The following is a 13,662-nucleotide window of genomic DNA, read 5'->3' on the forward strand; positions in this document are numbered from 1 at the left end:
AAAGGCGCATCACCTCTGTGGCATTCCTACCAAAAATGCGTATTCTCAACTCAACCTCATCATAAAAAATGTCAAAAACCTAAATGGAGGGATAGCCTACAAAATAACTGGCCAGAAGTCTTCAAAGTGTCAGGGCCATGAAAGACAAAGACAGAGTGAGGAACAGTATCAAATTAAAGGAGACTGAGGAGACACAGCAACTGACAGCAGCGGCTGATCCTGCATAGGATCCTGGTCCAGAAGGACATTAGTGAGACAACTGACAAACTCTGAGTCTGTAGATTAGATAACAGTATCGTATCAATGTTAATTTCCTGATTTTGATAATTCTACTGTGGTTATGTAAGATGTTAACACATTTGGGAAATCCAGGTTAAGGCTATACGGGAATTTTTTGTACTATTTTTTAAACTTTTTATAAATCTGAATTAGTTAAAATGTTTTTTAATATCCCCTTTCCACTGAACCAGATCAGTCTATAGCTACATCATCACCCCCTTACAGGCATCTCTCCAGCACGGAAACATGGCTCTCTTGCAGGTCTGGGGAAAGCTACTCACCTTAGGTTATCGTCAGCTCCCCCAACCACTACCAAGCTGTTCTCAGCCCGAATCTTCTCCCGGAAGTCCTCCATGGCTTCAGGGTGACACTGCAGGGAATTCTGACCAATGACAAAGAGGACTGGAGTCTTCATATCCAAGAGGGGATCATCCACATCCTAAAACAGGTACAGGTTTCACAATTGGCCAGCTCATTTTCACTGAGTACTGACTTGGCAAGTCCGCTCAGGAGTCAGCTAGGCAACTGCAGTCACCGAGCGCAAGCTTGGTCGAGGCATGCAGTCCCTCACTCTCACCTGCCAGGGACCCAGCAATCAGGGGCACCCTGTGCTTACCCCTCTGGGGCCATCCACGGTAAGCAGGGGAAACCCAAGGCAGACAACCGCAGTGACGTACTCCATCACTGACACCTAGAAATAATGAAATGGTTTGTCTCAAGGTCAACTGACTTCACTGCAGCTCCATCCTACCCAGAATCCAGGAGTGGTCCAAACCTAGCAGCCAGTCCCATCCCCTAGTTCCCTGTCCTAACCCCAGGGGCACCAGCCACAGCGGCAGCAGTAAGAGCACAGAACACAAGATGTACCATTCCACAAGCAGCCACCACCTAGAGAACTGGGGCCCTGAGAGTACCCTAGCAGGGGGCTGAACCATAGGATGGGAGGGTTAATACTTCTGTCCTGTCAATTCCCTAGACTAGAGCACTCCTGCTCACTTTCCCCTCCACCAACAGCAAATGCAATCAGGAGAACACAAATGTTGCTCTTCTCCCTTAAGTAAAGACAGTCTCTCCCTTTTGAATTTAATGGATAGCTCCCAGACTGCTCAAAGGTCTTAGAGCAGTCGCTGACTGAGTTCTGCCACCCCTGGGACCAAGGAGTATGAGGAGATAGCCTTCTTCCTCGGATGATCTTAGATGTCATACTTGACAGACCACATGAAGCAGCACAGACCTCACCTATTTGATCCACTTGAGAACTGGGGATTTGGACAGGTCAGAGACACTTATGCAAACTAACTTACATACAAATGTATATAAAATAATAAAGAAAAGGTTCCTTGATGTCTTGGCAAGGGACAGAACACGAACACAACATCAAATTCCAGAGCTATTAAAACTTTTGCCTGCTGGAATTATTGTTCTGCTTTGTTCTTTTAGGTGGGAGAATAGTACCTATGTTTCGGAGAAAAAGGAATTTTTTTTCAGAGATACATGCTGAAATATATATAAATGAAATGATACGATACTTGGGATTTTCTTTAAAACAACTGGAGGAGAAAGGAGACAGGGGTAGCTGTGAGCTGATCACTGGTAAAGCTGGGTGAGGGGCCCAAGGGGTTTACTATACTAGTCTATTCTCCCTTTAAGTTTCTGCTTAAAATTTTCCACAATAAAGTCAAAAAACAAAGTTTGTCTTCTACAGTTTCAATGCAATCGTGCAGATAAAGCACCGCAGTGCCTGAAAGATAAAAAAGACCCCCATGGTAGCCTTCGTAGTCGCAGTAGCAGTACTCCGTCCCAGGAAAGCCTCCACATAAGACGAGAATCACTTACGTGACAGGCCACCAAAGCTCCTGTGTTCCAGCCAATCAAGATAACGGGCTTGTGGGGGAAATGGCTGTGAATCTTTGTGGGAAGAGAAAGAAGAAATAAGACAGGAGGCCACAGATGGGGACAGATCAAGCCCAGAATGCTGGATGTGCCGCAGTGAACTGAAACGGGGGCATTCTCACCTCGAGCACTTTGCTTCTCACTGCCCCGATCATATGCTCAAGACACTGCAGAACTCCTACCCCACAACCATTGTTCGGCAGATGCGTGGCTACAGGGATGACCTAAACGAAAGAAAGTGGCAACCGCGCCACCAGAGGCAAGTTTCAAATCTTCTCTCAATTCTGCTTAACCTACCCGAAATCCCTTCAACTCTGGATAAGCACCATCCAATTCCAAACAAAGAGAGAACAGAGGGACGCTCCACGTTTACATTCATCCACTTTGAGCCCCTCCTGCATTCTGTCTGCTCCATCCTCCAAGACTCTATCCCCACCCAGGAGAGGGCTCGTCTTGCCCCACACATACCTTGCCCAAGCAGGACAGCTGAGACTGCCAGAAACGGTGGCGGCGTGAGGTGGGGAACACGGAACTGGAGGGCCCGGAGGGGGCAATGAGAATGAGAGGAGAGCCAGGGAGTTTGCTCTAAGGAGAAAGACCCCACCAGAGAATCAGTGAGTGAGACGTGCTCCTCCACAAAATCCCAAGTATCCCAATACCCTTCTTAACCCAACCAGTGCTGATTCGCTTATGAAACTATGTTAAGCACTACACACCACCAGTTATTAATGAGAAAAGTTAAAGAAGCCATTGATTATCCTCCGGCCAAGGTTCCGAGACTGGATTCTAAAAATGTCACGGGCCGTAGTTAAGTCCTGGGCCGTCCCACTTACTGGTTTGTTGTGAGAAAGCACCCCCACAGCGGGGTCCCAGGGCCTCTTCAGCAGGAGGGACAGGGCCTCAGCTCCTGCAGCCCCAGTCTTCGTGTTGGATGACACGAGCATCCGGTCAATCAAGCTAGGGATCTAGAAGCAAGAAGAGCAAGGACGCTTCCAGTGTGAAGCAGGAGACCTGCCCACCAGCAGCGCTGGGCCGGAGGACAGAGCCCCACGACGGGGCACAGCAGACTTCAACTCAGCCCCTCAAACTTTCCTCAGGAGCAAACGTACAAATAAGTGGATGGCTAAAAAGTACCCTCCCGTCATTAAGGTAAATGGGTACTAGCCTTCGGAGAGCCACCTGGTAACATGCATCAAGAGACTTAAATTTATTCCTATCCCTGTCTTAAAGGATCCTACTTCTGGGAACCTAACAAAATATAACAGAAATACAATCACACACACACACACACTCGGGGGGGGGGGGGTTATGCAAAAGACAAATTCACTCTCGATAATAATCAAAAAGTGGAAATAACCTAAACGCACATATAAGGGAGTGGTTAAGCAAATTATCTACGTAATTAGATATTAAGAGTTAACTTAAAATATTTAAAAGAATTTGTAGTAACATAGGAAAATAATTTTGCTAAAATGTTAAAAGTAAAACAGAAACTGCAAAAGTTATCTCCACTCAGAAAAAGTACTATAAGAAAATATGCCAAAATGTTAATAGTGATCTTTATGGAGTTATGGATGACTTTTTCCTTTTTAGATTTCTGTATTTTCTAAATTTCCTCAATGAACATCAGTTGATTTTATAAATTTTTTTTTTTTGGTGAGGAAGATCAGCCCTGTGCTAACATCTGCCAATCCTCCTCTTTTTTTTCTTTTGTTTTTTTTTTGCTGAGGAAGACTGGCCCTGGGCTAACATCCGTGCCCATCTTCCTCCACTTTATATGGGACGCCGCCACAGCATGGCCTGCCAAGCAGTGCGTCAGCGCACACCCGGGATCCAAACCGGCGAACCCCGGGCCGCCGTAGTGGAGCGCGCGCACTTAACCGCTTGCGCCACAGGGCCGGCCCCTGATTTTATAAATTTTTTTAAAATTCTGCATTTTCTTCAGGAGTACTGCCTTCAAGCTGTGGCATGTTAAAGAAATCTGTTATTGTGTCCAAAATAATATATCCTACTATACTGTGTATACTGTGATTTATACCATATCCTGTTTTCCACTATTCACCAAAAATGTGACCTCACAGATGTGTAAATACAGGTTTCAGACATGCTGATGCCTACACTGAGAAGAAATTATCTATGTGAATTCCATGCTACCCACAAATGGTCAAAGTGACCTAGGGGAAAGGAAAGCTTTTTAAATGTTAGAGGTAGTTTTCAGAAAAATAGTTTTTGAGAAACTGGAGAATAAAAAGTACTTTGGTGTTGTGGCCTGTAAAAGTTCAGTCCACAGCAAACATCCTACTCAAAATCTGAAAGCTTTTCCCCTAAGATCAGGAACAAGACAAGGATGCCCACTCGTGCCACTTTTACTCAACACAGTACTAGAAGTCCTAGCCAGAGCAATTAGGCAAGAAAAAGAGATAAAAGAAAGGGAGGAAGGAAGGAAATTATTCCCTATTAGAAAGGAAGAAGTAAAACTGTCGCTGTTGTTATATTATATATGTTATACAGTATTATATATATATTATATACATATTATATAGAGAAAACTCTAAAGACTCCACTGTAAAACTCTTACAACTAATAAAACAAATTTAGTAAAGTTGCAGAACACAAAATATACAAAAATCTGTTGCGTTTCTATTCACTAATAATGAACTAGCAGAGGGGCCGGCCCCGTGGCCTAGTGATTAAGTTCCGCACTCTCTGCTTCAGTGGCCTGGGTTCGGTTCCTGGGCGCAGACCTACACCACTTGTCGGCAGCCACGTTGTGGTGGCATCCCACATACAAAATAGAGGAAGACTGGCACAGATGTTAGCTCAGGGTGAATCTTCCTCAGCAAAAATAAATAAATAATAATGAACTAGCAGAAAGAGAAATCAAGAAAACAATCCCATTTACAATTGCATCAAAAAGAATAAAATACCTAGGAATAAATTTAACCAAGAAGATGAAAGACTTGTACACTGAAAACTATGAGACATTAGGGGCTGGCCCAGTTGTGCAGCAGTTAAGCACGTGCACTCCGCTGTGGCGGCCGGAGGGTTCGCAGGTTCAGATCCCCAGCGTGCACTGAGGCACTGCTTGTCAAGCCATGCTGTGGTGGCGTCCCATATAAAGTACAGGGAGACTGGCACGGATGTTAGCTCAGGGCCGATCTTCCTTGGCAAAAAAGAGGAGGATTGGCATCAGGTGTTAGCTCAGGGCTGCTCTTCCTCACAAAAAAAAAACCAAAACAAAACTATGAGACATTAATGAAAAAACTGAAGACACAAATAAACGGAAAGATATTCTGGGCTCATGGATTGGAAGAATTAATATTTTTAAAATGTCCATATTACCCCAAACAATCTATAGATTCAATGCAATCCCTATCAAAATTCCAATAGCATTTTTTACAGAAATAGAACAAACAATCCTAAAATTTGTATGAAACCACAGAAGACCCCCAATAGCCAAAGTAATCTTGAGAAAGAAGAACAAAGCTGGAGGCATCATGCTCCCAAATTTCAAACTATACTACAGAAAACTATAGTAATCAAAACAGTATGGGGGCCGGCCCCGTGGCTTGGTGGTTAAGTGCGCGCGCTCCGATGCTGGTGGCCCGGGTTCGGATCCCGGGCGCGCACCGAGGCACCACTTCTCCGTCCATCCTGAGGCCGAGTCCCACATACAGCAACTAGAAGGATGTGCAGCTATGACATACAACTATCTACTGGGGCTTTGGGGGGAAAAAATAAATAAATAAAATCTTTAAAAAAAAAAAAACAGTATGGTATTGGCATAAAAACAGACAAAGATCAGTGGGACAGAGCAGAGAGCCCAGAAATACACCCACGTATATATAGCATATATATATGCTATATATTTAATAATCAATTTAATTAATTAATTAATTAATTTACAACAGAGGAGCCAAGAATACACAATTGGGGAAAGGACAGTCTCTTCAATAAACAGTGTTGAAAAACTGGACAGCCACATGCAAAAGAATGAAACTGGACCACCCTCTTAAACCATACACAAAAATTAACTCCAAATGGATTAAAGACTTGAACTTAAGACCTGAAACCATAAAACTCCTAGAAGAAAACATAGGTGGTAAGCTCCTTGACATTGGTCTTGTCAACAATTCTTTGGATTTGACACCAAAATCCAAGGCAACAAAAGAAAAACAAACAAGTGGGACTACATCAAACTAAAAAGCTTCTGCACAGCAAAGGAAACCATCAACAAAATGAAAAGGCAACCTACCAAATGGGAGAAAATATCTGCAAATCATATATCTGATAAGGGGTAAATATCCAAAATATATAAAGAACTCATACAACTCAATAGCAAAAAAATAAACAATCCAATTAAAAAATGGGCAGAAGATCTTAATAGACAGAGAAAAGACAGAGAATTTTTCCAAAGACAGATAGATGACCAACAAGTACATGAAAAGATGCTCAACATACTAATCATCAGGGAAATGCAAATCAAAACCACAATGAGATATCACCTCACGCCTGTTAAAATGGCTATTATCCAAACGACAAAAGTTAACAAGCGTTGGCTAGGATGTAAGAAAAGGGAACCCTTGTACACTGTTGGTGGGAATATAAATTGGTATAGCCACTATGGAAAACAGTACGGAGGTTCCTCAAAAAATTAAAAACAGAGGGCCGGCCCCGTGGCTTAGCGGTTAAGTGCACGCGCTCCGCTACTGGCGGCGCGGGTTTGGATCCCGGGCGCGCACCTACGCACGGCTTCTCTGGCCATGCTGAGGCCGCGTCCCAGATACAGCAACTAGAAGGATGTGCAGCTATGACATACAACTATCTACTGGGGCTTTGGGGAAAAAAAAGGAGGAGGATTGGCAATAGATGTTAGCTCAGGGCCAGTCTTCCTCAGCAAAAAGAGGAGGATTAGCACGGATGTTAGCTCAGGGCTGATGTTCCTCACAAAAAAAAAAAAAAAATTAAAAACAGAACTACCATATGATTCAGTAATTCTACTTCTGGGTACTTATTTGAAGAAAATGAAAACCCTTACTCAAAAAGATATACGCACCCCCTTGTTCACTGCAGCAGTATTTACAATAGCCAAGGTATGAAAACAATCTAAGTGTCCATCAATGGATGAATGGATTAAAAAAACCAGGTATAGAGGTTAAGTTCAGCGCACTCTGCTTTGGCAGCTTGGGTTTGTGGGTTCAGATCCCAGGCACGGACCTGCACCACTCGTCAGCCACACTGTAGCAGCGACCCACATGCAAAGTGGAGGAAGACTGGCACAGATGTTAGCTCAGGGCGAATCTTCCTCAAGCAAACAGAAAAGACTGGCAAAAGATGTTAGCTCAGGGCAAATCTTCCTCACTCCCCTCCCCCCAAAACACGGTATATACAATAGAATATTATTCAGCCATAAAAAAATAAGAAAGTCTTGCCATCTGTGACAACATGGATGCACCTTGAGGGCGTTATGCTAAGTAAAATAAGTCAGACAGAGAAAGACAAATATCATGTGATCTCACTTATATGAGGGATCTAAAATTTAAAAAAAAAACCTCAGAGACATAGAGAGCAGATTGGTGGTTGTCAAGAGAAGGGGGTGCTGAGGGGTGGGCAAAATGGGTGAAGGGGATCAAAAGATACAAACTTCCAGTTATAAAATAAATAAATCTTGTAATACGGAATATAAGGTACAGCATGGTGACTGTAGTTAATAATACTGTATTGCATATTTCAAAGTTGCTAAGAGAGTAGATCTTAAAAGTTTTCATCACAAGAAAAAAAGTAATTTTGAAACTATGTATGGTGACAGATATTAACTAGACTTACTGTGGTGATCATTTTTGCAATATATATAAATATCAAATCATGACGCTATACACCTGAAACTAATATAATGCTATATGTCAATTATACCTCAATTTAAAAAAACGTCCAAGACAGTACGAGAAGATAAGCTGCTCCAGGCAATAACAAGCAAAGACAGTGTTCCTAATTTTAAAAAATCAAGACTAAAAAGATTTCTGCATGACAAATTAGGGGAATATTAACCATAAGACTTTCTCAGTTTAATTCAGGAAACAAACCCTGCAAATGTTTATGCAACAGCTGCTATTACAAGGCACTGGGCTAGTCCTGCAAAGAGATTTAATCTACAAGGGGCAATGAAGACAAACACACAAATAACAAATAGTGCATAAGTGCCATAAAGAAACAGAAGTCCCACACTGCTATGATTCAAACTATCCAAGAGAGAAGGAGGAAGTGAACAGGCAATTTTCAACTGAAGACGCAGCATGCAAAGTGAGGTGAGCTCTGAAGAATTCCAACAGAAGAAGATGGGAAAAAAGCTTTCTAATCAGAGATGCCAGACAGAAGCAAGACTGTGCGGTGCACAGACTGTGTGACGTCGAGAATTTGAGTAAGGAAGAAAGAGTACATAAGGCTAGTAACAAAGTCTAGGGCCAATTGCAAAGGATCTTCATTCCAAACTGGCCATTTCTTTTTTTTTTTTGGTAAGGAAGATTGTCGCTGAGCTAACATCTGTGCCAATCTTCCACTATTTTGTATGTGGGGCACCGTCACAGCATGGCTTGATGAGCGGTGTGTAGGTCCACACCCAGGATCCGAACCCACGAACCCTGGGCTGCCAAAGCAAAGCACGTGAACTTAACCACTACACCACCAGGCCGGCCCCATAACCTGGCCATTTCTTTGCAACTTCCTCTATAACTGAACCATTCAACACCTCCAGGCAGAGGATCTCATCTGAATTAGACTTTAAAACCTTTTATCTGGCAGTAGAGTAAACCTCTGAAATGACAAAGCCTTGAAACTCACTTTCTGTCAATATAGAATACTTGGAAATAATCAATAACCACTTCTCTGCTTGGAGGTAGGCAGAACAAGCTTCCCTGATCTTTCTGGCATTACATCACTCTCAACTGGCAATTAAGAGGCTAGGGTCTATACAATCTCTGCTCCCTTTACAATGGATCTATGGTACAAGTAGCTGGGCCAAGAGCATGATCCCATCCACCTGCATTCTCATCCAACAGATACATTAAGTTTTGGGAAATAATCAAAGTATTTGGTGTGACTCTGACAGTCATGGGAAAATAAGAGTCTGATGGTAGAGGAACCACTGCTGAGAGCACAGCCTAGACTGGACAGCGCCTTGCAGTCTGAGACCTTGCTGACTGGCACGCTAGCATGTCGTCTGCCATTCCAGCTAACCCACACGATGACCTAGCAGCACGGCTGGGCAGCAAGTAACTGTGTAGACATGTGGAGTCCCCTCAGTGGTCTGTCATGCTCATAAAACCCGGACACCATCTCATTTACTTGGAAACGTCCAGACAGTAACTTAAATGGGGAAGCAGTGCACTTCCTTATGAGGGAAACTACATCCAAGTCATGCTGGCCATGCAAAGTAAGGCAGAGCCACAAAGAAGTGGGACTCTGGGGACCACCGACAGGCATCCCCTAGAGTGTATTCACCAATGTACTTTTACCACAGGCAGAATGCTGTGGAGAACATTTAAAATACTTCAAATACTCACAGGCCACCACTCTCTGCCAGGCACTTGTCTTGGCCCTTCATCCCACCTGTGCCCATGCCTGCCAACCATTCAGCTCCTGGGCCCAGGGATGCTACTGCAGAGGAGCAGTACAGGGGAAGTCTGGGACTATCTTTTCACCTGTCTCTTTCCCCACTAGAAAATAAGCTCCATCAGAGTAGGGAGCATTTCTGTTTTGCTCACTCCAGTGCCTGGCACAGTGTAGGCACAAAATAAGTATTTGTTGAATGAATAAATTAATGTCAAGTTTCCTACCATGCATACCATTAATGCATCTAGTCCTGAGTTTCTTCTTATTTCCGCACTAAACCAGTTTTACTTTTGCTTTCAAATGGTGTCCTTAACTTAAAAACAGGTAGGAAACAACAAGTCTGAAAATTTTGGGAATATGGCTGAGGGAAGCTGTGGGCCAGGCAAATTACAGCAACAAAATGGGCCAGCTTCCTGCAAAGCAGAAGAAAGAAAAACTATTTAAAAAAAAAAGTCAAGAACTGAATTAATCCAAGTTGTCTGAGGCCATTTTGTATTGGAGCAAAACACTCCAAAAATTTCAAGAACCCATGAAGGTACCACTTATATAATCATTAACAGTTACTGTCGGCTTTCTGTGTGCCAAATTCTGCGTCAAGCATTCTATCTAAATTAACTCATTTTCACAAAAACCCTACCTAAGTATTATTATTAGCCATATTTTAGAGATGAGGAAACTGAGACACTAATCCAAGATTACACAGCTAATTAGTGATCAAGATGAGATCAGCCAGGCAGTCTCAACCAGACCCTGTACTCTACCATATGAACACAGTCCAGTGCAATAACTGAAATCACAATAAACTGGAATCACGAAGAAAACAGTTTAATTTTGTGCAATATTGTCTAAGTAAGGAAGCAGGAAAATGTAATGATTCATTTTATAAAGAATTATTACAGTCAAAGTGTTGCTATTGAAGGCTCATCCCATGATGAGGAGAGACTGAGGAGTTATTGGACTTCCCCGCTCTGGAGCATCTTCCCACCCCCACCCCTGCACTCAGCACCAAAGGTCTGCTTCTTGCCCCCTTCTCAACACTCCTCTCTGGTAAATCCTTCTTCTTCTTTGTGATAATTCAATTTCTTTCTCACCTCACTTCAGAGGTGACTCAAACCACAAGCTATAGGGTTGTATAAGGTAAAAGTATACTCTGGTTTTCAGGCCCCATACCTCATTGCAGGGATAGCAGAGCTGAAGACGTTTATACCAAACAAAAACATGAAATGATACCATGTCTCCTATTTTTAAGAGCAAACCCATTAGCTTCAGTCATGCCCTCCAGGCCAACCAGGCAATGACCTTGCCCAACCCAACTTCTTCTTTTTTTTTTTTTGAGGAAGATTGGCCCTGTGCTAACACCTGTTGCTAATCTTCCTCTTTTTCTTTTTTCTCCCCAAAGCCCCAGTACATAGTTGTGTATCACAGTTGTAGAGTTGTAGCTCTTCTATGTGGGACACCACCACAGCATGGCTTGATGAGTGGTGAGCAGGTCCACGCACAAGCTGCGAACCAGCGAACCCAGGGCCACGGACACGGAACCTGTGAACTTAACCGCCACGCCACAGGGCCAGCCCCCAGCCAACTTCTTGAATCCATAACAGAGGCTGGCTACCCAAGGACAGAGCAGACGACAATCATAGCCTTACCTTCCCTTTCAGCGTCTGCAAAGCATCCAGGTAGGCTGCCAGCATGGGTAGACTCAAAGTCTCCACCAGGGTGGTATGCAGCCACTGGATCAGTTTGGTGTCCCAGCTCACACTTGCCAGAGCCTGCCGCACTCTCCTTGCACACTTGTCCACAGCAACACGGCGCAGCACTGGCTCATTGCAAGCCTGAAAGTGGAGTGATAAAACATGAGGGTCACCTTGTTAGGGATTGGGGGGGGGGTGGCAGGCAGCAAGTTAGTCAACCAGTGAGGCCTGAACCAGGGAGAGCCCACTGTGGACAGATTTGCAGAGTCTTACCCCTTCGTTGGCCAAGCGAGCAAGCCGGTCAGACTGCAGGGCTTTGAGGATCTTGTTGAATAGCTTGTTCTGGGCCATTGTCCAGCCAGTCCTATAAGAGAAACTCAGAGGAATTAAAGTCAAACCCTGGTGACACTTCCAGGCATGTACGCTGTACAAAGAAGATTATGCCATGTTTTTTGTTCCCACTATGAAACACTGTAACTTGAAGTAGCTTAATCTAAGACCACTGAGCTAAAGCACAGGCCCTAGATTCTGGTCCCAATACCACCAGTGAGTCACCTCTGCACACACTTATATTAATACACACACTATAAGTCAAAACCAGTCATGAATGAAGTCTTTTTAGTGTTAGCAAAGCTAATTATTGACCTAGTGACTAAAACGATTCATTAGTAAATAAAACCACGGCACCATTGCACAGATGTATTTGAATTTCACAAGTTTAATATTTCACACAAAAAGGCAGACAGGATGAGTAAACATTTTAATGTAATAAAACCTCAGACTAAGATAAGAGGCCTATTTAAATTAGCTTTAGGAACAAAAATACAGCAGAAATTTAACAAATGTGCTATTCTCTCACTCCCTAATATTCCACCCCACACTAACCTCGCTCCCTTTTCCGTGTAGATTTTTTATATGTTTTCTGTATATCACACAATTAACAGATTTACTTTTGAATGGTCTACTCCATATAAGTTGACACTGTGACATCCCAGCCTGTGACACTGGCATACACCCTTCTACCTTGCTTGTGGACGGCTGTGTGTGTCCTCCTCCAAGGCAGCTGTAAACTCCCTGCAATTAGAAACCTGTCCTGTTGCTCTTGTTCTCACCCATCACACCCAGCACAGTGGTATGGAGCTTACTGAAGTCCCCCTTCCATGCCACTCCTGGCAATCTTAATTACTCTGATATCCCAACTCTGGCCAGTAATCTTCCTACAGATACTAAGAGAAAGGTAACAGAAGATGCCCAATTAATATTTGTTTACTAACCCTCCTTGCCATAAAACAAACTGGTGATTAAATTACCTTAAAAAAATTTTTTAAGTGGGTGCTAGACCCAAATGAGAACCTGGAAGGAGATAAAGATAGCATTTCAAATCAGTAGGGATAAAAAAAGGGCTGAGACAACCACTAGCCAATTGGAAAAAGAAAATCTGGATCCCTACACATCACTCTTTACATCAAAATAAAAATTTCAGGTGGAAAAGTTAAATATTAAAAAATAAAGTTACCAAAGTACTAGGAAAAAATAGTCATTAAAAAAAAATAAATCACAACTATATAAAACAGATTAAAAGCATTAAATATTGGAAGTAAATGACAAAAAAATAATATATATGTAACTATCTTAAAATGAGTAAAGCCTTTCTAAGCATGACCTAAAACCTAGAAGCCATAAAAGGAATAAAGATACATAAAAATTTCAAACTTTTGTAAAGAAAAAAATAAAGTATCATAAAGTCAAAACACAATGGAAAAATAACAACCATTTCTTTAAAATAGAGAAAGCCTCTAGAAAATTATTAAGAAAAAAACAAAATACTCAAAACAAAAACGATGGGCAAAGAACATGAAAAGGCAGTTCACAAAAGAAGGTATAGTCAACCTCCTTCAAAATGAAACATACAAATTAAAGTAATAAAATATTATTTTTCACCTATCAAATGGGTAAAAATTAAGAAGTTTAACAGTACTCTGTGTTGTGAGAGTGTAAGAAAATAGGTCCATCTATACTTTGTTGATGGAAATATAAATTAGTACAACCTTTGGAAAGTCAATTTGGAAAATCAACTTTGGAAAAATTCAATCAAAAAACCTAAGTCAGGGCTGGGCCCATGGCTTAGCGGTTAAGTCCGCATGCTCCGCTGCTGGAGGCCCAGGGTTCGGCTCCCGGTGTGCACCGACGC

General features: G+C 42.6%; 1 protein-coding gene across 6 annotated transcripts in view; it reads right to left on the minus strand.

The window, feature by feature from the left end:
• Nucleotides 1–13,662, minus strand: part of KANSL3 (KAT8 regulatory NSL complex subunit 3) — a 43,911-nt gene that overhangs the window by 19,383 nt on the left and 10,866 nt on the right. For 5 of the 6 annotated variants that reach the window (XM_004435820.3, XM_014791640.2, XM_087426164.1 and 2 more), the window contains 8 exons: nt 11,745–11,835; nt 11,427–11,612; nt 3,006–3,137; nt 2,641–2,757; nt 2,295–2,396; nt 2,116–2,187; nt 896–970; nt 561–718 (listed from right to left, as the gene is read on the minus strand). In XM_004435820.3, coding sequence (XP_004435877.2) covers nt 561–718; nt 896–970; nt 2,116–2,187; nt 2,295–2,396; nt 2,641–2,757; nt 3,006–3,137; nt 11,427–11,612; nt 11,745–11,835 — 933 coding nt within the window. The remainder of the gene's footprint in view (nt 1–560; nt 719–895; nt 971–2,115; nt 2,188–2,294; nt 2,397–2,640; nt 2,758–3,005; nt 3,138–11,426; nt 11,613–11,744; nt 11,836–13,662) is intronic. The other variant, XM_087426165.1, reaches the window with a different exon arrangement.

This window comes from Ceratotherium simum, chromosome 40 (genome assembly GCF_057802395.1).
Source record: "Ceratotherium simum simum isolate JZ-2026a chromosome 40, ASM5780239v1, whole genome shotgun sequence".
NCBI lineage: Eukaryota > Metazoa > Chordata > Mammalia > Perissodactyla > Rhinocerotidae > Ceratotherium > Ceratotherium simum.